Here is a 21,493-nt window from a genome sequence, read left to right on the forward strand (position 1 = left end):
GTAATCATGATTGGTAAGCTGCGAAATAAGTGAGAGTGCCTTATGAAAGCCTCTAATCTTAGCCCTAGGATCAAGAATAAAAGCAAATGAATACAACATAGGAATAGTCCTCCAGTACTTAAACAACTTAGCTTTCATAGGCAGTATAAACTCCATAAGCAAAGGATCATTCTCATATTTATTCAGATGAGTAGCAATCTCAATAATATGATGCAATATGATAGGAGCAGTGGGATAGTAAACACCAGACGTCTCAACAGTAGACTCATAGAACAACTCAAGAAATGAAAGCAGGGTTTCAGCAACATACCAATGATCTTCAGTGAGAAGGGTCTGACTCATAGCCTGCTTATAGTGAGTATGGATAAAAACAGAGAAGGTACTCTTGTAAGGAAGAAGGTGCTTTAACATGAGATAAGTGGAGTTCCATCTCATATCCATATCCAAGCCAAACTTTCTAGGACGGACACCCATAGCAATATAATAAGATTTGTATGCAACAATCCTTTGATTAGATGAATTCAAAAAAGATATGGCAGTTCTGAATGCTTCAAGATAAGGTTTCAAACGCTTCAAACCAGATTTAACAATCAAGTTTATAATATGACATGCACATCTTTGATGCAAGAAAACAGAACCAATGTATCCAGAGAATTTAGGAGTCAAAGAAGTCATGGCATTAGCATTAGCAGATGCATTGTCAAGAGTAAAAGAGAAGATCTTATCAGTCAACTTCCACTCATCAAGCACAAAACCAATTCGCTCAGCAATATTAGAACCAGAATGAGAACAATCTATAAGACGCAAGCCAAGCAACCTCTTCTCTAGTTCCCAATTAGAATTAAGAAAATGAGCAACCACACTAAGATAATCCTCCTTAGCATAACCATTCCAAATATCAGATGTAATTGCAACAGAAGAACATGCATTTAAACAGTCCATAAGCAAAGTACGAGATTGATTGAAAAGCTTAGCAACATCTCTAGTGGTTGACTGCCTAGAAACAGGGGCAAACCTAGGATTATGAGCACATTTGATATAATCAACGAAAGCATTATATGCACCAATGCCAAGAGGCAGATCTAACCTAGCAATCATACGACATAATTTAGTACGAGCAAACTCAGCATTGTACTCCCAATTTCTAAAAGAACCATCAGAACTAAACTGAAGCACAGATTGAGACCTTGCAAAACGATCAGCCTTCTTACTACATGAAGCAAGATGCCTAATTAAATGACCAGTACCATTAGTAGAAACACCAGTAAGAACTTTCTTGCAGAGGGTGCATTTAGCACCAGAACATACCCTCTTACCATTCACCTCCTTAGAGATCTCCTCGAAGTTGTTCCAAACGTGTGAGGTGCGTACCCTTCTCCTGCCCTTGTTCCCCCGCCCCTGCTGCGCTGCCATGCCGGAGGTCAACGTAGTAGACGGTGCCGTCGGTGACGGCGTCGGCATGGACGACGGGGTCGATGTGGACAAGGGAACTGAGGTCGGCGAACTCGGAGGGGATCCATCGGCAAGGTCGTGGTCGATGTCAAACGGATCGTTGTCGGCATCGGCATCGACAAATGTCATCCGCGGCGTCCGGAACTGGGGTACAGGAGGAGGTGGAGGACGATCCCCAGGGCTCGGGTTGGCCCGCGACCTCGATGAAGAAGCCATCCAGGGGGCGCGCAGGGGGCCGCCGGTGCCGGGGGCGAGGGGCGACGGGGCGGGGTCGCTGGGGGCGCGCGGGGGGGGGCGCTGGGGCCCAGGGGGGCGGGGCCGCCTGGGGGGCGCGGGCAGCCGGGCGTGCCGCGTGCTGGTGCGGGTGCGCCGCTGCAGGCTGGGGGGCGGGGTAAGGGCGTGAGGCTGTGGGGGGGATTAGATTAGGGTTAGGGTTCTGGGGGAGTGGGGGGCGCCAGCCGCCGGGGCTTTTATACGACATGCATGTTTATGGGCCGTGCTTTTTAATGGGCCGTGCCTTATGGGCCGTGCTTTTTAATGGGCCGTGCCGCCCATCTGGCTGTGACGGGCCGCAATTAACCGGGCCGTGCCGTGCCGCCCATCGGGCTGTCTTCTCGGCCCATGGCACGGCCCGGCCTTTTCTCGGACCTGGCCCGGCCCATCATCTATCGTGCCGGGCCTCTTTTGGGCCGGGCCAAAATCACCGGCGGCGTGCCGGCCCATTTAGCCAGGCCGAAATGTACAGCAATACCAGGCGGGGCCTCGCCTGCCTGCGGCCACGCTGGCCCAGCCAGTAGCCGACGATGTGGTGCTGCCGCCCAGGCTGTCCAACGGGCGCGCTAGGAAGTGTGGAGGAGGCAGGGGTCGAGGCTGACGTGTGGGCCCGGGGAGAAGGGAAAAAGGAAAAAACGATGGTTCAGCTTCAAAATTCAAAAACTAAGACTTCCCGGGCTCCAAAAATCACCAAAAACTTACAGAAGCAAGATAAAATTATCAAGAACACAATGCAGCAACAAGCACTCAAAAAACTATTCTAGATTGCTCACAAAAATTCAAACAAGATAGTAGTTTTTAAAACTTCCAAGAATTTTATGGCTCAGGTTAGATGTCACAAAATTCTGCAAAAATATGTTAAATTCATCCTTCCAAGTCTAGTATTTGAATAAAATTTTTTAAGGCATGGTTACTTAACAAAAATTAAACTTGCTTCACAACATTCACACAAACAAGATAAGAAATAATAAACAACTCATGCAACACATGTATATGATGCTCTATTATGATTCAATGATGCTCATGATTCTACTATTTACATGTTAATCATGTTTTAATTTTTGGGATGTGACAAATTTGCCCGGAGAGTGGAACTCGGCCAAGAAAGGGAAGGACGACGAGAGGTTGAAGATGAACGCTCCTGGACTGCTTATTTTTGAATTCTTACCGCCTGTGGGGCCGGGTCCGAGCTGGCTGCCGTGCCATGCGACGAGGAGAAGCTGTGGGGCCGAGGCCCCGACACTGGCGAAGCCGTCGGTGGCGAGCTGGCCGCCGTGCCCGTCGCTGTGCCATGATCATGGCCGGGAACAGAGAGAAGAGGTGGATGGCCCGCCTATCTGTGAGAGAAAGAGAGAGGAGAGGGTAGAAGAAGAAAAGCTGACGTGGCAAGTGACGCCACGTCGGACAGGTGATGTGGACCAAAACCGTGCTGGTTTCGGCTGCAGGGTAATCCGCACGGTTTCGATAGTTCGTTGGTGCAGGTTGTCTGGTTTCGTAGTTTTGGGTTGAAAATTGAACGATCATGACAGTTTAGGGTTGAAAAACGGACTTTTCCCGTATTTATAGCCGATGAGATATCTGTACCCTTTTCTTTTGTCCATTTACATGCCAGTCAGTATGTTGAAACACACTGCTTGGGAATATAAAATGTTCAAGGGGCCAAATAAAAACAAAACAGAAAAAATTGTTTTCTTCCTTTTCAATTTGGTAGTCCAAAAATAAGCTATGCATCCCCCTCCAATGAAACAATAAGCTACGTACGACACATCAATCAATCAAGTGGTAGTAAATTCTGATCTTCATTCAGTCAAGTGAGATGCAACCTGCCCAGAGGCGAAGCTGCTAGAGTTCCAGCTTGTGGCTGCCCAACTGGCTGAGCATGATGGCCATGTCCATCCCTTGAGTCATTGTTGCCATGGCCATCTCGTACGGGCATTTCACGGAGAACCCAACCTTGCCTGCCTTTTTCACTTTCCTCATGCAGTTTTTGAACTTCTCATGGCATTTCACGCTCATCAGACCTAGCGGACAATAAACCAAAGCAAAGAGACAGGCAGGTTTCATCAGCTCGATCAGAAAACCAACAAAAACAATCGACCTGGTTGCATACATGTAATCATGTTCAGGTTGAGGTAATGGCTGGCTCTGGAATGGAAATCCCTGTGCAAATGGTAAAGACTAACTTTACTGATGTCAGGCCTCTATATCCATAATCCATTTGGTGAGTCATTCATGAGCCCCCATGCCCAGATACATTAAACCAATTGCTTCATCCATCTCTGCTGTAACTAGTAGATAGATAGAAGAATACTTCTCCATCCAATCCAAATCCCTTGCTGCGACATTGGCTTGAGCTCAGGAAGCCAAAATAACAAGGATGGTCATGTTTAAAAGCAAAGCGAATTGACCTTTCTTGTCGACGCAGTGGTCGTGGTCGCGGCAGCAGGCGTCGAGGTCGTCGCAGGGCTCCTCCCCGTCGCAGCCGCTCCATCCCACGCCGCAGTACTTGCCGTAGCGGATCCCCACGGCTGCGGCAACAAACGAGACAGGATCAGATCACCACTCCCGCGATGGAATCGATGACGAAAGGGGGCCACCACACACAGTCGCAGTTGAGGGCCGCGCACGAGCGGCTGCATGGAGGCGGCGGCTGCGTTGAGGAAGCGGAGGCGAGGAGGACGGCGGCGGCGAGGAGGATGGCGACGAGTGTACGGCGCGGCGACATGGTTGGAGTAGTTGCTTGGATCGCCGCCCCCATTCCTTGTTGTGCCTGCGCTTGCCTTGCGTGCGTGCGAGATCGGATGGATTGGGATGGGCCTGCCTGCCTGCCTTGTTGGGCCGTCGGATCAGGGGGAGCCCAGCCAAGAAGGGGCCAGGTCAAGGCCGCCGCCGCCACCAAGTGGGGGACACGAGCGGGGCCCACCTGTCAACGAGACGTCACCAACCAACCAACCCCACCACTAAACCCAAAAGCCCAGCCATCCTAGTCTCGTCTCGTCTCAACCCCCACCCAAACCCACCAAACAATGGCGGCGGCGGCGGCGGCGGCGGCGGCGACCTCCTCCTTCCCCTCCGCGCGCAGGGAAAGGACCAGGACGAGGTCCTGGGCCTGTTCCGGCCGCCCTTGGCTCGTCTCCCTCCGCTCGGGAGCCCTGCTGAGGGTCCGCGCCGCCGCCGAACCCGCCCCGGCCTTCCAGTCCGTGACGGCCTTCGCGCCCGCCACCGTGGCCAACCTCGGCCCGGGCTTCGACTTCCTCGGATGCGCCGTGGCCGACGCCTCCCTCTCCCTCGGCGACACCGTGACCGCCACCCTGGACCCCACCCTGCGCCCCGGCGCCGTCTCCATCGCCTCCGTCACCTCCCCGTCCCGCCCCCACCTCGCCGGCCGCCTCTCCAAGGACCCGCTCCGCAACTGCGCGGGCGTGGCCGCCATCGCCGCGCTCCGCTCCCTCGGCGTCCGGTCCCACGCCATCTCCATCCAGCTCACCAAGGGCCTGCCGCTGGGCTCTGGCCTAGGCTCCTCCGCGGCCTCCGCCGCCGCCGCGGCCAAGGCCGTGGACGCCCTGTTCGGCTCGCGCCTCGGCCGCGACGACCTCGTCCTGGCGGGCCTCGAGTCCGAGAAGGCCGTGAGCGGCTTCCACGCGGACAACATCGCGCCGGCCATCCTGGGCGGCTTCGTCCTGGTGCGCAGCTACGAGCCCTTCCACCTGGTCCCGCTGGCCTCCCCGGCCGGCCTCCGCCTCCACTTCGTCCTGGTGACCCCCGAGTTCGAGGCGCCGACGAGCAAGATGCGCGCCGCGCTGCCAAAGGAGGTGGGCGTCCAGCAGCACGTGCGGAACTCGAGCCAGGCGGCGGCGCTGGTGGCGGGCGTGCTGCAGGGGGACGCGGGGCTGATCGGCTCCGCCATGTCGTCGGACGGCATCGTGGAGCCGGCGAGGGCGCCCCTGATACCTGGCATGGCGGCCGTGAAGGCGGCGGCGCTGCAGGCCGGTGCGCTGGGGTGCACCATCAGCGGGGCGGGGCCCACGGCGGTGGCGGTGATCGAGGGCGAGGAGAAGGGGGAGGAGGTTGGCGGCAGGATGGTGGAGGCCTTCTGGAGCGCTGGAAAGCTCAAGGCAAGAGCAACCGTGGCTCAGCTCGATAGGCTTGGTGCCAGGGTCATCGCCACATCTGCTGCTTAAGGATCTCGGCTAGCCGCTAGCAAATGGTCAGTTCTGTTTCGGCTACCAGGCTTGAGTGGTGAGAGTAGCTAGCTAGAAGGATCGATCGATGCTTACCATTCTCTTGGTTGTAGTGAAGGCTGGCTGAGTTGGAAGCTGATGAGTCTTGTTTGATTGTTTTGTGGCTACAGGTCCTGGTTGGAGGCAGGCCGCGGCGGCGGAGGAACCAACCATTGATTTGCTTGGCTTGGTTGCAACAAGAGCTAGATTTCGTGCTGCAATTAGGAGGAGAGGTGCTGGATGGAACACTCATCATATTGGCTTGTAATTTGTTCTGTTCTGTTCTGTTTGGGCTGATGAAATGAATGAATAAAAGGAAGAAGGCAGAGGCCTCTGCTGAACTGAATTGAGCAGGGTGTGTTCATGTCTGTTTGGTTACTAATTATAAAACTAATTGCATTGATGAAGAGGAACCTATTAAGTCTTATTAATTCATGATTTGATAATATGGTGCTGCAATACATATGTGCTAACGACGGATTAATTAGGTTTAATAGATTAGTCTATATTTAATATTTCTAATAGTAATGAAATCGAATATTCGATGTGTGATATGGATGAAAGTTTAGTATTAGTAGGATCCAAACACCGACTGAACGAGCGAAGGAGGTGCGCGCGCACCACGGCACTCAGCACCATCTCCATGTCATCAACAGGCAAACAAAGGTGAGCGTGGGTGCATGCCACGATTCGATTCCATGGACCCCGTCGGTCCTCAATTCCCGCGCGCCCTGGCCGCTGGCCGGTGGTCGCCTCCTCCAGTCCTCCTCCTTCCTCGCTCCCTCCATCCTAACTGCAGCCTCATCTCCCGAGCTTTTCTCCCCACCCACCGACCCCACCCGACCCCAAGAGACGGATCGCCGCTGCTTACCCTACCGGACCACGCCGCCGCCGATCATCGTCTGTCGGCCCGGCCAACCAGAATGGCCGTCCGTCCGCCGCCATTCTGGCCTTTGATTCATTGATGCATGGGCAACTCCTGCCGCGGCTCCTCCACGCCCACCTACTCCACGGCCGCCGCATCCGACTACTGCTACGGCTCCCGCCGCGGCACCTCCTTCACCTCGTCCTCGGCCGCCTCCTCATCCCGCTCAACAACAACAAGCTCTAGCGCCGCGGCGGACCAGCAGCGGCGGCGGCGGCACCCCTGCAACAGCAACAGCAACTGCACCGGCACCATGCGCGGCCACCAGCAGCACCTCTCCTCCCCCACCGCCGTGCTGGGCCACGCCACGCCGCAGCTGCGCGACCTCTACGCGCTCGGCCGCAAGCTCGGGCAGGGCCAGTTCGGCACCACCTACCTCTGCACGGACCTCACCACCGGCACCGCCTTCGCCTGCAAGTCCATCGCCAAGCGCAAGCTGCTCACCCCCGAGGACGTCGACGACGTCCGCCGCGAGATCCAGATCATGCACCACCTCGCCGGCCACGACAGCGTCGTCACCATCAAGGGCGCCTACGAGGACCCGCTCTACGTCCACATCGTCATGGAGCTCTGCGAGGGCGGCGAGCTCTTCGACCGCATCGTCGACCGCGGCTACTTCTCCGAGCGCAAGGCCGCCGAGATCGCCCGCGTCATCGTCGGCGTCGTCGAGGCCTGCCACTCGCTCGGGGTCATGCACCGGGACCTCAAGCCCGAGAACTTCCTGCTCAAGGACCGGGGCCACGAGGCCTCCCTCAAGGCCATCGACTTCGGCCTCTCCGTCTTCTTCAAGCCCGGCCAGGTCTTCACCGACGTCGTCGGATCCCCCTACTACGTCGCCCCCGAGGTGCTCTGCAAGCACTACGGGCCCGAGGCCGACGTCTGGACGGCGGGGGTCATCATCTACATCCTCCTCAGCGGCGTGCCGCCCTTCTGGGCCGAGACGCAGCAGGGCATCTTCGACGCCGTGCTCAAGGGCGCCATCGACTTCGACTCGGAGCCCTGGCCCAGCATCTCCGACAGCGCCAAGGACCTCATCCGCCACATGCTGCGCTCGCCGCCGGCCGACCGCCTCACCGCGCACCAGGTGCTCTGCCACCCCTGGATCTGCGAGAACGGCGTGGCGCCGGACCGGGCGCTCGCCCCGGCCGTGCTCTCCAGGCTGAAGCAGTTCTCGGCCATGAACCGCCTCAAGAAGATGGCGCTGCGGGTGATCGCCCAGAACCTGTCGGAGGAGGAGCTCGCGGGGCTCAAGGAGATGTTCAAGGCCATGGACACGGACGGCAGCGGCGCCATCACCTTCGAGGAGCTCAAGGAGGGGCTGCGCCGCCACGGCTCCAACCTGAGGGAGAGCGAGATCCGGGACCTGATGGACGCGGCGGACGTGGACAGGAGCGGCACCATCGACTACGACGAGTTCATCGCCGCCACCGTGCACATGAGCAAGCTGGAGCGCGAGGAGCACCTGCTGGCCGCATTCGCCTACTTCGACAAGGACGGCAGCGGATACATCACCGTGGACGAGCTGGAGCAGGCCTGCAGGGAGCAAAACATGACGGACGTCGGCATCGACGACATCATCAGGGAGGTGGACCAGGACAACGTACGTGAGTCTTTCTGCTGATCGAGTCGATATGTAACTAGGAAGCTAGGAAGAATGGTGAAGGACGAACTGAAGATTAATTGCTTGCATTGCAGGATGGCCGCATCGACTACGGCGAGTTCGTTGCCATGATGAAGAAGGGCATCATCGGCCACGGGAGGCTCACCATGAGGCACACCTCCGACGGCAGCGTCCTCCAGGGCGCCGGCTAGCTAGCTTAGCCACCGTACCTGATCGATCAGTGCTCTCCATCGGCTTAATTAGCTTGCTCATCTATCTGATATATACATACACATATGACCCCGGGGCGGCCCTCGTGATCTGCCGCCCAACCCAACCCAATTCATCCATCCATCCATCCAGCTTCATAACAACTGCTAGCAGCTAGTTATTATGCAGATTTAATTAGCTTCATCTGATCGAGGAATATATAATAAGTTGAACGTCGCGATCGAGCAGAGGCATTTCTTCTATATATATTTTCTTTTGTGAGGGAACTAGCTGGAACCCTCTGATCTGTAAAGGAGAAACAAATTGAAATAAATAATCAGTGTAGAATACGTAATTTGGAGGCTGCACGATTGGAGATTCTGAATGTCCACTGAAATCAAATAATAATATGCACGCGAATGTATGACTGATAGCTGGGGCCAGCCTGGGAGTCAAGTCAAAGATCCATATATAGCACATTTGGCATTGCTTGATTGCTTCCACCTGGCATGAGGAGGAGGAGGAGGATCCACTGCGCATAGATGCTTGTACCTACACTGAATGACTGACTGAGCATGTGATGTGATACGAACCGACTTCCTTTCTTTTCAGTGCTGATCGATGTGCAAGAAGATGGTTTCTATTTTCTTTTTTATTAGGAAAAAAAATACAATAATTGATCGATAGTAAAGTAATTTTTGATCGACTAGATCTGAGCTTTAGTCCACCTAAAGTTCAGCAGGTGTGTTTAGATCCATAGCTAAAGTCTAGCTAGATAAGCGAGAAAGTTGGAAGCATTTTTAGATCCTATTTGGATGAGTTAGAGCTAAAGTTTAGCATTATCTAAATATAGTTGGCTAAACTTTAGCCGGTTTGAAGACATGACTAATAAATAGAGCTAAAGCCTATGAAACGTCACTTTTACCCCTTGTTGCTCTCTTCCTCCTCCACTTTGCTAGTGGTAACAGAGCAGTGTTTAAAATTCCTGGTGCAGGATCGGCAACGCCAGCCTGAGGCGGCACCTACAGGAAATCCACACTCCACTTTCCTCTTCCCTTTTTACAAAGTTAGGGGTATCTTAGTCTTTTCCAAGTTGTTGGTTTGCATTAGCATTCATTAGCTCGCTTCTCATAGCTAAAGTTTAGACATCTTTTTACGGTTTGGCTAAAACTTAATCCATCCATTAGCATCACTGTTTAGATATGCTAGTGCTAAAATTTAGCACTTTCACTCATTGACACGTGGATCCAAACGGAACCTTAATTGTTTCCAAAGTCATTGTTGGCATTAACACCCATCAGCTCTCACTTCCTAACTAAAGTTTAGACATTTTTTTTAAGTCTAGCCCATCCATCAGCCCTCGTATTTAGATGGGCTAGTACTTAAAACTTAGTGTATTTACCTATTAGCATCTGAATCCAAACGGCACCTAAGATGCTTCAAGTGTACAACAACCTGATGCTGCCTCCACATCACAATGACGAGCTGCAACACACAAATCCTAACCCAATGGCATTTAAGTCAACTTAATTTGGATCTTGTTTTCCAGCTAGCTGCTAAAATAACGGGCCGACCACTTTCTTGACCTAGCTTCACTTTGATTTATTATTATTTTTCATCGAGGAAAAGAAAGTGATATCAAACGATGTCTTATCTGGATGCAAACCATGCCTCGTCAGTTACATGTCAGAGATATATGCCATATACATAGTATAACATTTCATGGGATTACTTTCTTACATTCCAAATCCTATTAGGGAATGAATGAACAATGGTTGATTAAAAATTGAAATGCTAGTTCAACATATGTTTTTACCTTGGCATGTTCTTATTTTGTTTCTTATTTTCTTAGAATGGTTCCTTGCTGTTTTTTTCTGAGACCGAATGAGTTCGTTGCTGTCTGATAATCCTATGAAGCAGTGACTCAGCTTTGTGCCCACGGGGCAATAACATACATTTATACCCCAATAATTATTGAGATGTTTGAATTTCGATATATAAATATCTATATGCGGTTATCCCGGTCAAGAGAGAATCGAAGAATAATGGGACTAAAGGAAAGAAGGAAAAACATCAGGGTTTTCTGATACGATGGCAGCCGTGCAAACTGCACTGGGTTCATGCATCGAGTGCATAATCTACTGTTGCAATCTGTGGAATGATCAAATTCTGGATGTATTGATCAGTTGGTTCAACCCTCCATTCACCCTATATATCCATTTTCATTGGGGCACAAGCTAGAAAAATAAATAGGAGGAAAGAAAAGAAAAGAAAAAGGGCTATGGCACACATAGATTGTAAAACACCAGGGCTGGCATAAATATGTGTGTGCGCGTCTCTCTCTCTCTATATATATGGCCTGCTTGGTTTGCTACCAAATTTTGCCATGCCAAAATCAAAGCATGCCAATAAGATTTGGCTGTCAATTGGTTTATGCCTAGAAAATTGGCCACTTCGACCAAAATCATGGTATGTTACTAGAAACTTCTTAAACCTTACAAGAGAAGAAAGTATTGGTTGGCACTAAACCAAATGAGTGCCTAAATTTCTTGCCCACAATTTGGCAATGCCCGCAATTTGGCATGCCCACAATTTGGCTTGCCATGATTTTAACTTGGCAAAATTTGGAATCCAACCAATCAAGCTCATAAATATAAATATAAATATTTATCCATTTGCACTAGCAGATGGTACACAATAATGTACAAGACATTAAACTAGATCAGTGAAGGGTTGAAACTGAAAATTCCAATCGATTACAGTAAATACAAAACCCTGCTGTTAGTTGAAGGGTCGTTTTTGAAAGGAAGAAAAAGGTGTTTAGACCTCCAGCTGAAACATCTTTTCTTTTCTCTTTTGCATTGTGATGCATGTTTGAAAGTTTTTTATTTGGTACCAACGGTACTGGTTTTTGTGCAGCTGGAAAAAGGAAGTACAGGTTTGAAATGCTGTAACTATGGGGAGGGGTGATTGGAGGCAACTCTAACAAGAAAAGAAAAAAAAAGGGAAAAAAAGAAAGAAAGGGCGGCCTCCATATGGAGTCCAGAGTGGCAGAGAGAGGAGCGAGTGGGTAACCACGTTGCATTGAAATGGCGGCAACGCAGTGCAAGGGGAGAGTTTTGAAGATCTGAATCTGATGTGATCTGATCGATCGCCAGAGAGGAGGAGGAGGACATGACATGGGAACAACTCCTCCGACGATCCTGCCTCTTGCCCTCTTGCATGCTAACTCTCTAGTCGATCGATCTAGTCATTCCCACGTGGCCTCGCACCCGTACTCTCTCTCCACTAACATGTATGCATCTTAATGAATTCATAAAACATGTTCGATTTCTTGATGATTTTTTTTCAATCTCAGCGGCCCGGTTAATAGTAATAATAATAATGCCCTGCCTGCCATGGAAGATGAACTCATCTTAAATCAAGCAACCAATGCAAACAGGCAAGCATGCATGTGATGATGCGCGCTGGCAATTTGTGGGCAAATAATGCCAATTTAATTATTTGTTTCCTTGGACTGGAGAAAGCAGCAACCAGCAAGAAATTGCAATCTCTCTCTCTCTCCGGCCTTATTTAAGTGAGGTAGATCTCAATCTCGCACTCAGTATTCTTCTTCATCTTCTTCTTCTTCCTCTAGCTACCTGCTGCTCTTCTTCTTCCTCCTGCTAGCTGCTGCTATATGCATGCATGTGACATCCATCCATCTCCATCATCTCTGCATTATATTGAGTATTAATTAAGCCGCGCGCCATCATGCGGGGCTCCGTGCTCGTCGCCATCGCCGCGGCGATCGGCAACATGCTCCAGGGATGGGACAACGCCACCATCGCCGGCGCCGTGCTCTACATCAAGCGCGAGTTCCACCTCCAGGCGCAGCCCGCCATCGAGGGCCTCGTCGTCGCCACCTCGCTCATCGGCGCCACCGTCATCACCACCTTCTCCGGCCCCGTCTCCGACTCCGTCGGCCGCCGCCCCATGCTCATCGCCTCCTCGGTGCTCTACTTCCTCGCCGGCCTCCTCATGCTCTGGTCCCCCAACGTGTACGTGCTCCTGCTCTCGCGCCTCGTCGACGGCTTCGCCATCGGCCTCGCCGTCACCCTTGTCCCCGTCTACATCTCCGAGACGGCGCCGCCCGAGATCCGGGGCCTCCTCAACACGCTGCCGCAGTTCACCGGCTCCGGGGGCATGTTCCTCTCCTACTGCATGGTCTTCGCCATGACGCTGGCCCCGCAGCCCGACTGGCGCCTCATGCTCGGCGCCCTCTCCCTGCTCTCCCTCCTCTACCTCCTCCTCACCGTCTGCTACCTGCCGGAGTCGCCGCGCTGGCTCGTCAGCAAGGGCAGGATGAAGGAGGCCCGCGCCGTGCTCCAGATGCTCAGGGGCCGGGACGACGTGGCCGGGGAGATGGCGCTCCTCGTCGAAGGCCTGGGCACCGCCGGCGACACGGCCATCGAGGAGTACATCGTGGGGCCCCCTCCGCCGCAGCACGCTGAAGAGGCCGACGGCGGCGACAGGGTCACGCTGTACGGGCCAGAGCGCGGCATGTCGTGGGTGGCGCAGCCGCTGCCGCTCGGCGCCGGCGGGCAGGGCAGCATGCTGGGCAGCGCCATCGGCCTGGGCTCGCGGCAGGGCAGCGTGCTCGACCACCTCAGGGACCCCGTCGTGGCGCTCCTCGGCAGCGTGCACGACCTCAAGCCCACCCCCGCCGCCGCCCCTGAGGGCAGCATGCTCTTCTCCAACCTCGGCAGCATGCTGAGCTTCCACGACAAGGCGCCCGTGGACTGGGACGAGGAGAACGGCGGCGGCGAGCAGCTGGTCTCGGACGATGACGATGTCCGCGCGCCGCTGCTGGACGCCCGCGGGCTGAGCAGCATGCACGAGACGGCGACGACGATGGGCATCGGCGGCGGGTGGCAGCTGGCGTGGAAGTACGCGGACGGGCCGGAGAGCGGCGTGGTGAAGAGGATGTACCTGCACGAGGAGGCGGGCGGCGGCGAGGGCGGCGTGCACGCGGCGGCGCTGGTGAGCCAGTCGGCGCTGTACCTGCAGCACGGCAAGCAGGAGCAGCAGCAGGGGGGAGGGCCGGCGCTGGCGCATCCCGCGGCGGCGGCGGCGGAGGAGCATGAGCAGGCTGGGGGGAGGTGGCGCGAGCTCCTGGAGCCGGGCGTGCGGCACGCGCTGGTGTGCGGCGTGACGATGCAGGTCCTGCAGCAGTTCTCGGGCATCAACGGCGTGCTCTACTACACGCCGCAGATCCTGAACCAGGCCGGCGTGAGCGTGCTTCTGGCGAGCCTGGGCCTCGGCGCCGACTCCACCTCCATCCTCATCAGCGGCCTGACGACGCTGCTGATGCTGCCGGCCATCGGCGTGGCGATGCGGCTGATGGACGTGTCGGGGCGGCGCAGCCTGCTGCTGTGGACGCTCCCGGTGCTGATCGCGTCGCTGGTGGTGCTGGTGGCGGCGAGCGTGGTGCCGATGGCGGCGGCGGCGCACGCGGCGGTGGCGACGGGGAGCGTGATGGTGTACCTGTGCTGCTTCGTGATGGGGTTCGGGCCCATCCCCAACATCCTGTGCGCGGAGATATTCCCGACGAGGGTGCGCGGGCTGTGCATCGCCATCTGCTCGCTGGCCTTCTGGCTCGGCGACATCGCCGTGACCTACAGCCTGCCGGTGATGCTCAACTGCGTGGGGCTCACGGGGGTCTTCGGCTTCTACGCCGTCGTGTGCTGCCTGGCGCTGGGGTTCGTGGCGCTGCGCGTGCCAGAGACCAAGGGGCTGCCGCTCGAGGTCATCATCGAGTTCTTCAACGTCGGAGCAAGGGGGGTAGCGGCCTCTGCAGCCTCTCCTTATGCAGAGGAGGAGGACGAGGAGAACGATGACGGCGATCACCATCACCGCCATTGACCTAAGCATTCTAGCAACATCACATTACACTACACTACAGTCATCGATCGTGTTCTCCTCATCTATCGGAAGGCATATCGGATACTACAAGTTTTTTCCCTCGTCATTATATTACATAATATATGTATATGTATGATTCATGGAGTATTTACAGATATATATATATATATATATATATATATATATATATATTATATCTATCCTGCATATATACCCATCTTCTTCTGTTACTAAAGAAAGATGGAAGAAGTTTCGCAAAAAAAGAAAGAAAGAAGAAAGACGGAAGAAGAATAATGAGTGGAGGTGGCACTTGCTTCGCTTTGCGAGGTCAAACCAAACAAAAGGAAATGAAAGCATCGGCCAGGAGCTAAAGAGAATGAATTAGGGATAGACCAGCACCAGCACCTCCGCAGAAAGACGAAGATGCTCTCCTGCCTGCCGTCACAAATGCGATGCTTCATGCCTTTCTGACTGACCGCATGTTTGGTTTGGAGACCAAAATTAATGGATAGGTACATCTTCCTTTGGTTTGGAAACCAAAATTCATAGTACTCCCATCACATTGATTGTATTTATACTAGTAGTAGCAGAAGATGAGATGAGTACTTGAACGGATACATACTCCCTCCGTTCCAAAATGTAGATCGTTTCGGCAAAGATTTTGCTATGCACTTAGATAAATATTGTATCTAGATTTGTCAAAATAATCTAATTTTAAAATTGAAATGGAGGGAGTAGATAGGTAGATAGACGGTAGTAGTACGATACGAGTGAATCTGGACAGTCAGTGCATGACGGACGGGGCTAGGTTGCGTCCCCAGCAGCGGCAGGCGCCCCGCACCTCCGGCAGGTGAGCACGGCGGCGCGGCAGGAGGGGCAGCTGGCGTGGGCGCCCAGCCAGCTATCGATGCAGGCCGCATGGAAGCCGTGGCCGCAGAGCGGCAGCAGCCGGAGCTCGTCTCCCTCGGCCAGCACCACCAGGCAGATGGCGCACTCCCTCTCCTCTCCTGCTCTTCCTGATCCTGATGCTTGCAACGACACCGTGGGCAGCGCCTCGATCGCCGCCTTCTTCAGCCCCCTCGGTGCCTGCGCCTCCGCGGCGGTTGGGTTGCTGTTACCGCCGCCGCCACTGCTGCGTCTGCGGCAGGTGCACCGCGCGACGAGGGCAAGCCCGGCCACGCAGATGAGGGCGCAGAGGAGGGACGCCAGGATCACCACCGTGTCCGAGTCCACGGAGAAGGCCTGCTGCTCCCCTGCTGCATGACCATCACCAACCAGGGGAGGAGGAGATGGAGATGGGCCGTTGCCGGCTGAGCGGAGGAGGCTCGCCGGAGCGCGCATGCTCGACCCTGTTACAAACTCGCCTGCCTCGTGCTGCCGGCCCACCTGGGGGTGAGGAGCTGCAGCTGCTCTTATAGACACAAGACAGTCTGAAGACTCACTCACTGACAGATGAGAGAGAGCCCTTTGGCAGGATGGCTGATAACTTATGTATAGTAGATGAAATAGTTTCTCGTTCTCATAAATAATGGATGAATGCATTTTCTGGGGCAGTACAAACAAGTAGAAACGATACCACTCACTAAGAGCCTAAACAATCACCATAGAGGAGTGGCTTCGGATCACATATCAAATCTAACATCCCACTTCCCATCCATATAAGCATTCAGTGTCCAATTGTTTTCTCTAAGCTGGAGATAAGGTACCTGCAGTCAGATAATACTTTTAAATAAACCACAAAAGGCACAATCTTCTTGCTTTTTTTTTTCACGTTTTGTCTTAGCCACAAATTGGAAGCTAATATTACTTTGCATAAATCAAATGTGGTAGGCACCTAGGATGCTATAAAAATTTCGTCAGCAGCCTATGCAGCTTCCAAGTAGAACAGCAAATAAAAAAGGGTGACACAGAGCAGACTGCAAGGCCCAACAGGTAATTTTCAATGTAACTAAAACTTGTGAATATTTGCTGACTCTAGAACACTGGATTTGTTCATATTTACCTTTTGGCACCCCATTTGGAATTCACCCATGTATTGTCTTGTAGTGTAAGCATAAAAGATGATTGTACAACCGGTGCATAAATGATGAGTGGCTCGGTTACCTTGTCATAGAATTCATAGCCAAGTTTGAGCCTGACATCTTGGCCTTTCCTCAAGTCAAGTATGGTCCAGGCCAATTCGACGGCCCCAGTTCTCTTCTTCTGCATGGAGTGGAGCAGAGGTTTGATGAGATCACAGGAGTAAACAAAGAAGCCCTGCAAAAGCGTGAGTATGATTTGCGAAAGGAAATGGGGAGTTAGTTACCGGCTTGAACTCTCTGTCGGTAAGCAGGCGGCCCTTGAGGTTTAGTCCTAGCAAGCCATTCGATGTGAAGGGGAGGGCCTTCTTGGCGCGAAGGTTGTAGGTGAGGTCATCGCCTTTGTGCAAGTGGACGCCAACTCCGGCGTTGGCTGAGAGCTAGGCATGGCACGCATTTGGCAATGTGAGCAGAGAAGGTGTGCTGGTCTGGAGCGGGAAGGAGGGGAGGGAGCTGACCTGGGGGTAGAATTGCCTGACAAAGAGAGCAAGGTAGCTTGGGGCAGCAGCTCCGGCGGTGCTTGCGTCGATCTCCCCATGAGCCTGCCGTGGATTGGCGTCAATCATCCAATGAAATGCGATGGTGAGGGGGTGTAGCCTATGGGGAGGCGAATGGGGGAAGGAAGGGAACCTGCCTGTATTAGGGAGTTGTAGCCGAGGGGAAGCTTCTCCTTGGCGTGGATGCGGAGGCCGCCGCCGCCGCGCAGGCGCAGGGAGGTCTCCATTAACGGGTTTGTTTGACTCTTGAAGAGCAGGAGGAGGAGGGAGGGGGGAGAGGGAGCGCAGCAGCAGAGACTGTGGGGGGCGAGGGCGGAGGCGGACTGCCGAGCGGAGGAGAGAAACTGACAAGACGACGGCGCGATTCGATGCTCTCCGGCCGCCGCCTGCTTGGGGAGGTGGGGGGGGGGGGGGGGGGGGGGGGGGGAGGGATAAGAAACGACGACGACGAAGCGGAAACATTGGGCCCATTCTACCTAGTGCTAGTAGGAGAGAAAGAAGAACTGTGGGCTTCACTGGGCTTGGCTGCAGTAGATCTGCGAGTTTTTTTAAAAAAGGGGATAAAAAAAAAACAAAATTCGAAAAAGGGGTGCCAGTTGGAGAAATTTAGGGAAATGGGTGCCTCCCGCCCGCTGGGAGGGCGGAAAGGAGCCTCCCGCCCGCTCAAAAAAAATTTCCAGGGACCTCTTCGCGAATAAGAAAACTTTTTTTATTCGCGAAGAGGTCCCTAAAGCAGGCCTCCCGCCCGGCCACTGGGCGGGATGCCAATTGTTATTTCATGTGTGTGTGTTTTCTGGCTTCCAAAATTCGTAACAATTCACAGAAAAATCCAAAAATAGCAAAACTAGTTTTGTTAGAAACTAGATTTCAAACTCTATAACTTTTGTTAATGGAGTTTAGTTTGAAACAAAATACTTTTATCCCTATTTTAAAACTAAGATTAAGGAAAGTTTATGCTTAACTTTAGGATTTCATGGTTTGTTGTTTATGAAGTTTGGTATGACTATTCTATAAACTCTAGGTACCTTTGTGCAAAGTTTTAAACTCAAATTTGATGTAAATTTAACTTCTTTTGTCTTGAATTTTTCAAATTTGAAATGTTAACTAAACCTAATTATAACCCTTTTATAATTAAAATCTATTGTTATTCTCTAATGTGATATTATTTAATATCTAATATATAGTCAAAGTTCTAAAACCTATAAAGTTCTAAAACCTATAATCTTATGCTCCTGGTCCATTTTTGTTATATTTTTTCTTAGATTATTTGTTTCAGAAACTATTTGAAATTCAGAATTTTTTCAAATATAAGATTCATTCGCCATACTCTTATGTATGCACATAAAATTTTAATTCAATTTTCCAAGGAAGATTACGGTATCTAAAACTCGTACGAAGATAGTTAAACGATAACGTTTGCAACGTAGAATCTAAATATTACGATAGTACAATACATGAAGCCATTTAAAATAAAATAATATGATAATAAACATTACAAATATTACAAATACATGAATCCAAATATTGTGTCTTCAGTCAATGCGGCAAATATTACAAATACGTATCTAGGTCTGATAGAATCTCAACGCAGCAAATATTACATATGAGCAAACAACGTTTAAATAAAATTACAACTAAATGATGCCTGATGACGTACTAGCACTCGATCGGCGACGTCTCCCACTTCTTGATGCAACCGGAGGTCTTCCATCTGTAGCATCACCTGTAGGGCCAGCTTCAGCACAACTGGGGCCAGCATCATTGGTTGGACAACGTTTATACGTGTGTCCAATCTGATTACATGCACTGCAGCATTGTATCCTCGGACGGAGCTCTGACTCATCCATATCATTACGAATACGCCGTGACTGACGGCGTCCTCTCTTAACCCGTGATGATCTTGGGTCTGGAATATAGATAACAGGATTCGCTGTCTCAGTGAACGATCCAACCAAACGGAACCCATAGATCTCATACTGCCAGGTGCTAGCAATTGTCTCCTTTCTGAAGTAATGTGAAACATATATATCGACAGGATGTCCAATATCCGCACAAGCAGCCATTACATGAGAACAAGGTAAGTGCAGCAACTTGGGCCTCATGCATGAGCAACAACAAGTTCCATCGAACTTGAGAATGCACTCCTTTACAGGAGTTTGACGTCTCATGCCATGTCGCGCCCTATCTTTAGGAGATACCTCAAACTTGAGCTCCTGTGTTCCACATTGCCGTACATGGTGTAGCCGGGCGCTTTCTTCCTTCTTAGTCATATATTCTGTTACCTTGAATCCAAAATTTCTGTCTGGATCTCGCATGAATATCTGATTTTTAGTGAACCGCTCCCGAAAGTAATCGGTACACCCGCGGACAATGAATTCAACAATTGCAACCAGTGGAAGCCCACGAACACCTCGCAGCACCCAATTGTAAACTTCGGCGAAGTTGGTGGTCATTATACCGTACCTTGCACCATCGGTATCATAAAGTAACGCCCACTTCTCCTTAGGTTCATTCTCAATCCATTCAGAAATTTTTTTCACCGCTGACCCAGATCTTCTGCGAGTACGTGCAGTATCTGTTGGCAAAGAGCACAAAGCCTCTGCTTCATCCTGTGCAGTTATGTTTTTTGATGCGTCCTCGGCTCTTTTCTTCCCGGTCAGTTCATCAAGTTTCTGCCACTGCTTGTTAAATTTTTGCTGATTCGTTTCCTTGCATAGCCTCTTGAACATATCCATAAGGTGCTTGTTCTTGAATTGCCTGAAAAAGTTTGCACCGATATGCCTCATGCACCACCTACTGCGAATATCACGCCACTTGGGCGGCTCTCCGGTCTCCACACACCCCTGCAAAAGTAAAAGCAACAGGCAGCAATTGATTGTTTCCATCCACTCCAATAGCTGTCAGCATTTGCAATCTATACTTTCCTGTGAGAAAGGTCCCGTCGATGCACAGGATAGGCCGGCAGTGATGGAATGCGTTAATGCATGGACCCAAGCTGAAAAAGACCCGCTGCAATATGTGGGGCGGACCTTCTCCTCTGTCTAGAGTTTTCAGGTCATAGTAGCTTTCAGGATTTCTCTGACATAGGACGGCCAGCATTCGAGGAACATTATCATATGCAGCCTCGAACGTACCAAACCTCATCTCCAACACCTTTTGTTTTGCACTCCACGCCTTACTGTATGAGATGGTATACTTGTACTTTTCCTGAATGTACCTGATAATAGACTTTGGTTCATATGACAAGTTCTGTACTATCGTCCCGTACATCTCATTTGCGATGTATTGCGACGTGAGGTTGCGATGGCTCTTCTGCACCCCAGGCAAATGATAAGTGTGCTGAGTGACAATGGAGCATTCCCAATAATCTTTCCATTTACCCTTGTAGGCATGCACCCGCCATGGACAGCCATCCTTCACACATACTACATCGTACTTACGAGATTTGCACTCGACTGTCTTAAACTCTCGCATAAGAGAGAGAGACCAGCACTTAACAGCTTCCTTCACCTCTTCAATTGAGTGGTACCTTGCACCCTGGATAATTTCATTTTCCCTGCAATCCGAAGGCCAGCTACATCCGTCATCTACGACAAGATGACTGAAGTCGCTGCTTACCCAATCTTGAGGCACATCATCGTCATCATCAGACGAATCGGCATTCATTGCTTCATCCAATTCACGTTCTTCGTCTTGCAGCTGTTCAACAATAAAGGGTATGTTCTCCCCCTCATCAGCCACGCATTGAGGTGCTGCGGTGCCACCTGCCTCAATGTTTGCCTCCTCGACTTCTTCATCAATATTTTCATCCCCCGGACCAGCTTCAATGTTTATCAAAGGGTTTTGGTGCACACTGACAAGGAGTACCAGTGGCCACTGCCAATGACTTGCATTTTGCAGATAAGTTAACCAGTCCTCGTTGCTTGCAAGTGGCATAAGCTCCCAGATCAAAGCGTGAGTGGTACGATTTATGACGCATTGAACACTCACAGTGTGTGTCTCCTGATTAATCTTTAGTCCCCTCATTAACCAGTTGCATAAGGATTCAAATGTTCTCTCGTGCGGTCTGGTAATTCCTCTGACCGCACAGTTGAATTCACTTAAATCTACCCCATTCGGCCCATAAATCACATTTCCTTCTCCGTAATATATACTGAAAATACCCTTCTCGGAAGACATATCTGTCAATCATTAATAAACTAGTTATACTACATATTAATACACAACGAACGACGATCCTAAATTTCAGCGACTCTCAGATTATATTTTACAGATTCTAAACTATTCAGATTATAAATTATACTAAAAACAAATGAAAATACTAAAACTATTTA

The 21,493-nt window shown here is 51.5% G+C and overlaps 6 protein-coding genes across 7 annotated transcripts; 3 read left to right on the top strand and 3 right to left on the bottom strand.

The window, feature by feature from the left end:
* Positions 1-3,297: 3,297 nt before the first annotated feature.
* On the bottom strand, positions 3,298-4,520 carry LOC112888709 (probable phospholipase A2 homolog 1). The gene is made up of 3 exons (XM_025955005.1): positions 4,330-4,520; positions 4,134-4,253; positions 3,298-3,746 (listed from the first exon to the last, which is right to left on the bottom strand). Exons 1-3 carry the CDS (start codon positions 4,481-4,483, stop codon positions 3,568-3,570), a joined length of 453 nt encoding a protein of 150 aa, XP_025810790.1. The 5' UTR covers positions 4,484-4,520; the 3' UTR covers positions 3,298-3,567.
* A 106-nt stretch (positions 4,521-4,626) lies between these two features.
* LOC112888700 (homoserine kinase-like) lies at positions 4,627-6,309 on the top strand. 2 transcript variants are annotated; one of them, XR_003227907.1, is made up of 2 exons: positions 4,627-5,964; positions 6,077-6,291. XR_003227907.1 is itself a non-coding variant. In XM_025954991.1 (2 exons), exon 1 carries the CDS (start codon positions 4,752-4,754, stop codon positions 5,904-5,906), a length of 1,155 nt encoding a protein of 384 aa, XP_025810776.1. In that variant the 5' UTR covers positions 4,702-4,751; the 3' UTR covers positions 5,907-5,932; positions 6,077-6,309. The 2 variants fall into 2 exon arrangements, 1 of the variants encoding a protein (XP_025810776.1); XM_025954991.1 differs by having other exon boundaries at positions 4,702-5,932; positions 6,077-6,309.
* An 814-nt stretch (positions 6,310-7,123) lies between these two features.
* Positions 7,124-8,925, top strand: LOC112888697 (calcium-dependent protein kinase 6). Its single transcript, XM_025954990.1, has 2 exons — positions 7,124-8,470; positions 8,566-8,925. Exons 1-2 carry the CDS (start codon positions 7,124-7,126, stop codon positions 8,680-8,682), a joined length of 1,464 nt encoding a protein of 487 aa, XP_025810775.1. The 3' UTR covers positions 8,683-8,925.
* A 3,508-nt stretch (positions 8,926-12,433) lies between these two features.
* LOC112888691 (monosaccharide-sensing protein 2-like) lies at positions 12,434-14,724 on the top strand. The gene has a single exon (XM_025954979.1). It carries the CDS (start codon positions 12,434-12,436, stop codon positions 14,582-14,584), a length of 2,151 nt encoding a protein of 716 aa, XP_025810764.1. The 3' UTR covers positions 14,585-14,724.
* A 388-nt stretch (positions 14,725-15,112) lies between these two features.
* On the bottom strand, positions 15,113-16,149 carry LOC112890813 (probable E3 ubiquitin-protein ligase ATL44). Its single transcript, XM_025957677.1, has one exon. The coding sequence runs from the start codon at positions 16,124-16,126 to the stop codon at positions 15,389-15,391; it is 738 nt and encodes a 245-aa protein (XP_025813462.1). The 5' UTR covers positions 16,127-16,149; the 3' UTR covers positions 15,113-15,388.
* LOC112890823 (outer envelope pore protein 21, chloroplastic-like) lies at positions 16,082-17,557 on the bottom strand. The gene is made up of 5 exons (XM_025957688.1): positions 17,297-17,557; positions 17,121-17,204; positions 16,890-17,042; positions 16,688-16,786; positions 16,082-16,290 (listed from the first exon to the last, which is right to left on the bottom strand). Exons 1-5 carry the CDS (start codon positions 17,384-17,386, stop codon positions 16,207-16,209), a joined length of 510 nt encoding a protein of 169 aa, XP_025813473.1. The 5' UTR covers positions 17,387-17,557; the 3' UTR covers positions 16,082-16,206.
* Positions 17,558-21,493: the final 3,936 nt, after the last annotated feature.

The sequence above is a fragment of the Panicum hallii genome, chromosome 1, assembly GCF_002211085.1.
Source record: "Panicum hallii strain FIL2 chromosome 1, PHallii_v3.1, whole genome shotgun sequence".
Taxonomy (NCBI): domain Eukaryota; kingdom Viridiplantae; phylum Streptophyta; class Magnoliopsida; order Poales; family Poaceae; genus Panicum; species Panicum hallii.

Coding starts and splice junctions, on each gene's coding strand:
- LOC112888691 (XM_025954979.1), top strand. CDS start 12,434: ATGCGGGGCTCCGTGCTCGTCGCCATCGCCGCGGCGATCGGCAACATG.
- LOC112890823 (XM_025957688.1), bottom strand. CDS start 17,386: ATGGAGACCTCCCTGCGCCTGCGCGGCGGCGGCGGCCTCCGCATCCAC. Junction 17,205..17,296: donor GCTACAACTCCCTAATACAG/GCAGGTTCCCTT, acceptor AATCCACGGCAG/GCTCATGGGGAGATCGACGC. Junction 16,787..16,889: donor CCGACAGAGAGTTCAAGCCG/GTAACTAACTCC, acceptor CACTCCATGCAG/AAGAAGAGAACTGGGGCCGT.
- LOC112888700 (XM_025954991.1), top strand. CDS start 4,752: ATGGCGGCGGCGGCGGCGGCGGCGGCGGCGACCTCCTCCTTCCCCTCC.
- LOC112888697 (XM_025954990.1), top strand. CDS start 7,124: ATGCGCGGCCACCAGCAGCACCTCTCCTCCCCCACCGCCGTGCTGGGC. Junction 8,471..8,565: donor GGGAGGTGGACCAGGACAAC/GTACGTGAGTCT, acceptor CTTGCATTGCAG/GATGGCCGCATCGACTACGG.
- LOC112888709 (XM_025955005.1), bottom strand. CDS start 4,483: ATGGGGGCGGCGATCCAAGCAACTACTCCAACCATGTCGCCGCGCCGT. Junction 4,254..4,329: donor CGCGGCCCTCAACTGCGACT/GTGTGTGGTGGC, acceptor TTGTTGCCGCAG/CCGTGGGGATCCGCTACGGC. Junction 3,747..4,133: donor CCACTGCGTCGACAAGAAAG/GTCAATTCGCTT, acceptor ATTGTCCGCTAG/GTCTGATGAGCGTGAAATGC.
- LOC112890813 (XM_025957677.1), bottom strand. CDS start 16,126: ATGCATTCATCCATTATTTATGAGAACGAGAAACTATTTCATCTACTA.